Raw genomic sequence first — 7,061 nt, forward strand, 5'->3', positions numbered from 1 at the left:
GGCGAGTGGAGACGATTCCTGTCCCACTTTTGTATTTCCAGCTGTTGCCCTTCCAAATCTAACCCAGCTCTAACAGCTTAACTACAGATCCCACCCTTTTAACGCGACTTTGATTAACCATGGTTACTTCCTATTTACGACTCCAACTCTCACTCTCCCCCTCCTTTATTATGATCATCGCCTCTCCCTCCCCAGTAAATTTCCCGAAAACCAGCCTCCGTTCCTGCTGCTAAAGTACGCCGATGTCTTTCGTCTCTTTCCTCCTTCTCTCCCTCCTTGCCGGCGCCGCCCGAGCTCATAACATCACTGAGATTTTGTCTCAGTTCCCGGACTACAGCCAATACAGCAGCTATCTTACGCAGACGAAGCTCGATGACGAGATCAATAGCCGGCAGACCATCACCTGTCTCGTTCTCAACAATGCCGCCATGTCCGCCGTTGCCGCCAAGCAGCCACTCGCCGTCGTGAAGAATATACTCAGCTTACTTGTCCTTCTCGATTACTATAATACGCAGAAGCTCCATGCCATCTCCAAGGGCACCACACTTTCTACCACACTGTACCAGACTACTGGTAAGGCCGACGGTAACCTCGGTTTTGTGAATATTACTGATCTTAAGGGAGGGAAGGTCGGTTTTGGGTCCGCCGCGCCGGGGTCTAAGCTCGATGCTTCTTACACCAAGTCGGTTAAGCAGATCCCTTACAATATCTCCGTGCTGGAGATCACCGCGCCGATTATGGCGCCGGGGATTACCACGGCGCCGTCGTCTGACGTTAACGTCACTGCATTGCTGGAGAAGGCTGGATGCAAGACGTTTGCGGCGCTCATTGTCAGCTCCGGAGTGTTGAAGATTTACCAGAACGTGATAAGCAAGGGGCTGACCATCTTTGCGCCGTCGGACGAGGCGTTCAAGGCGGCTGGAGTGCCGGATCTGAGCAAGCTGAGCAGCGCCGAGGTGGTGCAGCTGCTGGAATACCACGCCCTCCCTCAGTATGCGCCGGTTGGAACATTGAAGACTGCTACTGGGCCGATAGCCACCTTGGCATCCAACGGTGCTGGCAAGTACGATTTGAAAACGACTACTGCTGGTGATTCCGTGACCCTTCACTCGGGTCTCAGCAGCTCGAGGGTTTCAAGCACGGTGGTCGATAGCACCCCCTTCGCTATCTTCACCGTCGACAATATTCTCCTCCCTGCCGAGCTCTTCGGTGTGGCGCCTGGCTCTGCTCCAGCTCCCGCACCGGCGAATGAGCCAGCGGCTTCGCCGTCACCCATCCCGTTGGCTCCCCTGTCCACAACACCGGCAACCGCTCCTTCTCCGTCGGAACCTCTTTCACCTCCGGCTCCTCCAATGTCTTCACCGACAGGAGCGCCGGCTAGCGGTCCAAGCGCGTCGGAGGACCAATCGGCCAGGCCGTCCGCCGCTGGTTACGCGAGATCACCGACATTGTTCAGAACTCTGGTCACAGCTTTTGTGGTCACCGGATCCGGGGCGATCGTCCTGTCTTCCTTGTAAGATACGAGTAGCCTACCGTTTCGGATTAATTGTCGTTCTTGTTCAATTTCTACGAAATCGATCTAGGGTTCGTTTTTGTTCATTTAGGTGTTACCGGAGTGAGAATCATTTGCTCATTAAACTCTGGAGTGACTCTTCCTGCGTGCCGTTCTGAAACTTGTTAGATTGAATTGTTGATTTAGTTGTTTGAGTTGAGGGTAGGTAGAGAAAGGATTTGTGGGAGTTGCAGTGATTGATTGTTTATATACGAGTAAATTAATTTATTGGCTTGGAATCCGCGGAACTTGAAATTCGCAATCTTAGTACCCAGAGCAATGTCCGGCATCAACAGGCCCAAAATGCCCTCCTTTTCCCTCTCTCTTTGTTCTTGTTCTCTTTTCGATTACGGTGGTGGTTGCGTTTACCCCAGCTACAATCACATAAAGGCATGGCACCGTCGGTGGTGATCATAATTTTTTGCCGTGGCGGTGGTTGTAGTGTATTTTTTTGAGTAAATGGAAAATGGGTTTTTGGGAGATGATTCTCAAGAGCTGTACTCCATTCCTTTGTTTTTTTTTTGTCACTTTTCCTGGATTAAAGTCATTTGCTCCATTTGCTCGACGTGATCGTGTCTACTGTTAGGACTGTCGGAGAAGGAAACAGTAAATGGAGTGATGGAATTAGGTTGAAGAAGACAAGTTACGTATTTAATTAGAATTATGTCCTGGCAGTTAGTTTAGTTATTTGTTAAGCGCTCTTGTCATGATGAGTAGCATCTCCATTAGATTTTGTTGTCGCAATACAAATAGAATAAACGTCTAAAGCGAAAGTGACAGTCTCTATGGAAGGCAACGAGCCTTCTTTAATCCAGTGCCCGGGAAAAGGAGGGGACTTTTTGGAAGGAAATGATCCATGCGTCTTTGCCTTTTTGTGCAAAGTGTTGTTTGTGTGGTGGTGGGACCACTGGCGCTCAACCTGGTTGGAGGATAACCAGAGCCACCTTCCCCTTTGGGGTTTTCAATGCTTCCAGCCATAATGCCATATTTAAGAAAATTTATTAGACTTGCTCCCTTTTCAATTGCTAATTTAATTTCTTTACTGGGTCTCCCACAGACATTCAGAAATGAATGTCCATTTCAGACCTCTCACCTCGTCTTCATCGGTTTCTCTTCATGTATTTTGTTTTCAGTAATTACCATGAAAGCTTTGCAAGAACTAATGGAGTAAATTTCTGTCCTAAATTATTTTAGACTGCCTTTAGCAAACACAAAAACAGAAAAGAAAACACAAGGAACTGGGAGAGTCAATTTTCATTATCTAGAAAAATAGGAGAGTGTTGGAAGATATGGTGAAGCTTAAATGGTATTATTGTAATCTCTTTTATTTTTTTACTCTTATTCACACCAATTAAAGAAAAAAGTATACTTGTAATTCATGTGTTTTTTACAGTTTTAAATAAAACTTAAGGGAGAGGATTAGGTCATTCATCACAAACTTAATCTCTCCCCTCCTCAACATGCTCCCTCTCCTTTCTTCTCTAGCCATACTCTCCTCTCCCTTCCTTCTTCTTCTTTCCTCTCTCCTTCTTCCTCTTCTCTTTCATCACACGTGACCATAAAGTTCAAAGATGATGGAGTGCTGAAAACAACATGGTATTAGAGCAGCTTATTTCATGACTCCAATACGCAAGTTTCTATTTGAAGAGTTGAAGTCTTCTTCTTCAGTTTGTGCTTAAATTTCTTGTGAAAACTAAGTTTTTATTCCAGGTTTGATCCTTGATGTTTCATATATATTAAGCCCAAATATAAGCCAAATTTTACTTTCATGAGATTCATGAGGAAATTTTGATTTATTATTTATTATTTATTATTTTTTGTGTGAAAGAAAGTTATTAGTTTGAGGGCTTTTATAACTTTGTTCTATGCCTCATACAACCTTTTTTTCTCTTATAAACTTGTGGTTGGTTGATGATATTATTCTCTGGAAAGCAATAGGCTAATATATTAGTACTGCATACCTCTTTCTTTTATTACATATCTGGGTTGAATTGTTGTAATATTGGCTGATAGATTGTTGCAATTTGATATCCTTAATTGTTGCAATTTGATATTCTTAATTGTTGTTTGATGTATACCAAAAAGCTCTGCATGAATTCCAAAATTTTGGACGAATTCTAATATATTGGACATAGATTTACCTCTTGTTCTAAAGTCTCTTTGATCCCAGAGAGCTCTTATCTTTGGAGAGTCTAATTTAGGAAAGTGTTACTAATCTAGGAAAGTCTATCTTTGGAAAGTTTCCTGGTTTGTTTTTGCATAATCTGGATAGGATTCCAGCTAGGAAATTGTTGGATTTTTGGATTAGAAACTTTCCTCATATGGATTGCCCAATTTTGAAATAAATCTTGTGGTTAAAGTTTACTAGACTTTCCTTGTTTTACTACTGCTATACTTACCTGTTGGAGGACTCAAGTTACTCGTTTACTGCTCACATGTCCAACACTTTCTTGGTATTGGAATTTCGTGTCTCAGAAGTTTATTCTTGTAGCAACTATATGAGATATTGATGGCCCTCTTTTTTTGTAATCAACAACAAATATTGCATATAATAGGCGTCTATTACAGTAGTCTATTACGGTAGCAACAAACTATTGTTTGTTGGAAGATGGACCCAAACCCACACGATCAAGGAAGGCCCACATATTTAAGTGTGTTGGAAGATGAGCACAAACCCATAAGATATGGACCCACTAGGATCACATGAGCTGGTGGGACCTTCCATGATCACGTGAGGTGGCATTATGAGTCTTACAGAGCCACAATTATTATGGAAGGAGGCCTCACACAAGAGTTTTGGTTTAAATGTGTTTTAGTAATGTTAGTATTCTATTTATATTGGGTTATTTAATTATGCTCTGACTTATTTATAAGTGTTAGAGTTTGGGTGAGGTAGTTTAATTATAGTTGGACTCTACTACTTTCCTCTATTATAAATAGCAGTGCATGTACTCTGATTATAATAAGTAAATGAAATATTTCTCTTTTCCATAAATTCAACATTGTAGCAGATCAGGTTCTGTGACTTGACTTGATCAACCCACAAAGTTAATGTTATCTGTTCTGATTTATTATCTCTAGTAGGTTTAGGTTTGTATTTATATTTTTTTTAGTTCTTATACCCGTTATTTGTTTTACGCTTTTACCTCTATAATAAGCTTTTCATATTTCAAATTATATATTGACTAAAATATATTCGAGTCTTCTTTCCAAGGAAAAATGATTTTTTCCAATCGGAGTTATTTACAAAGAGAAATCAATATTTGAAGCAGCGAATGTCAGATTGCAAAGAGGTTCGAGTAGTAGCAGAAAGCTGCAACTTCCGAGCTATTTTATGTTATCAAGAACGAGACTTTATAAGGAGAATTATATATCGTAAGAAATATCTGTAAGTCTATTTTCTTACCTAATCAACCAATTTTCAATCTGAGTTTTTTATATGAAGATATTTATCTTGGAAGAATCAATGGTCATGCTAGTAAAAGAAGAATGTGTACTTAGTTCGGCCAGATTACAAAAATCGAAATCTATTAGGTTATATATCTCAATAGAAATATATTTTATGAAGAAAAGTTAAACTTGGATGAAAGGTATTTAAGTCTATTTTTAGAAGAATGAAGTTTCATATCAATCTGATCTATATTTAAGGATATATTTGCATTGGAAGAATCAAAGGTCATGTTAGTATCCTGTTGCATTGAAAAATCCGAATTTAAGCCGAATTATTTCATGTGTCCTTATTACTCTTAAGGACTTTCATTACTTACCGGTTATCTACTGCTATACTACTACAAATTTGGTACATGTTATTTAGGCATGGCCCGTTTCTGTTGCTGCTATTGAGTCTCTTTTACTGAGATATTATTATGAAAAAGGACTCTTCGATTGCTATCTATTGTCAGCATTGGTTATTGTTAGAAGACAGGGCCCAAGCCCACGCGACCAAGGAAGGCCCACATATCCAAGTGTATTAGAAAATGGGTCCAAGTCCATATGACCAAGGAAGACCCATACAATCAAGAGATATAGGAGATGGGCTCAAGGCCCACATATCAAAGAGAAGGCACATAGGCCTACATACAATGATGGCGTGATAGTAAATAAAGAGTCATCTCATAGAGATGGCATTGTTATAATTAAGTTAAAGTTCTAGGGTTAAAACCCTAAACCCTAAGTTCAGGGGTATTATTGTAATACAGTAGTTTCATTAATCTATAAATAGAGCTTCAGGGGGAGGGTTAGGAAATCAAATCTATAACCTCTTCTTCCTCCAATTTTCTCCCAATGGGTCTCTCTCCCTTTTTTTCCATGAGCTAAATCCATAAAATCCTGAAAATCAACATGGTATCATAGCTTTGATTTTCAGGACTCTTAGTTTGGTTTTTCACAATTCCAAAAATCCTATATTTTATTTATACGATGCTTTGTTTTTCCACAGTTTTTTGGAACTTCAGCTTTTTAATTTTTGTTGCTCGTTTTCCCCTTAGCCCAATTATTCGCCGCATCTGATTAACCAAAAACAAATCTGATTAACCAAAAACAAAAATTTCAGGTAGGAAGATCTATCCGAACAGGCCCAACTCCACAGCTCCACCATCAATGTCGGTATTTCTAGTTTCAATGTTGGTTGCTAGAATTGAGCAATCACGGGAACTCGTCGCAATAATTTGCCCATAATTAACTAACATAGCTCGGTGCACTAGCTATATCAACGACTTCTTGGTTCCGGGATGGGCTTCGGGGCACTGGAGTTGTTTCTTATTTCGGAAAAAAATTCATTGCCACCCAAGACTCCGAGAAAAATTCTTCTGCATGGTTTGCGCGGGAGGATGATGATGCTGAATTATGCAAGGAGTTGTTGTTTCTGGAATGTTTCTACCGAGAGTCCTTCGACACCGAGAAGGATGCACTGTTGCTTTGAGAAAGGTTCTCATTGCTGCTGTCGGAAAGATCATTGCTACCTATCTTCGAAAAATTATTTTGCGTTGCTGTTTTTCAGAAGTTGTCATCGTCAAAATCTTACCTTTGACGTTCTGCTTGATTCTCGGTGATGTCTCTTATTTCATAAAGTTTCCATTTCCATTTCGTCTTCAAGATCTCTCTGCTGGATTGTTGTTATTCAAAAAATTTCCTTCCGAAGAACTCTCTGTTTCCGCCCACTCTGATCGGAAGTCGAGAAGAAGACATTGTTCAAATATTTCATGTTTCCTAACTTAGGAAACATGAAATAATCAGCCAGGCCGCTCTATTCTACCGAGACCTGGACTCGCTCGAGTCAAGCCAGCAACCCGAGGGTCTAGGTTCTGGCCAGACCAAGTCAACTCGAACCAACTTAGTCTGGGTCAACCTGACTCGGGCCAATTATTTTCTTCCTCGATATACGTGCCCAAGTTTTATACATATTTTGGCATGACTCATTAAAATTTTTTCTCTAGGAGGATTATTATTTTTGAATAATTAACAGATTATTCCTTGGTCAGCATATTATTTGGTACATATATGTGCATTG

At 40.5% G+C, this 7,061-nt stretch overlaps 1 protein-coding gene across 1 annotated transcript; it reads left to right on the top strand.

The window, feature by feature from the left end:
• The first annotated feature begins 200 nt into the window (after positions 1-200).
• LOC137935115 (fasciclin-like arabinogalactan protein 8) lies at positions 201-1,800 on the top strand. The gene has a single exon (XM_068779775.1). The coding sequence runs from the start codon at positions 243-245 to the stop codon at positions 1,515-1,517; it is 1,275 nt and encodes a 424-aa protein (XP_068635876.1). The 5' UTR covers positions 201-242; the 3' UTR covers positions 1,518-1,800.
• The last annotated feature ends 5,261 nt before the right edge of the window (positions 1,801-7,061 follow it).

Source organism: Aristolochia californica, unplaced genomic scaffold (assembly GCF_029961685.1).
Source record: "Aristolochia californica isolate CCGP_79_NKW_82.1479 unplaced genomic scaffold, dmAriCali1.0.hap1 SCAF_6, whole genome shotgun sequence".
NCBI lineage: Eukaryota > Viridiplantae > Streptophyta > Magnoliopsida > Piperales > Aristolochiaceae > Aristolochia > Aristolochia californica.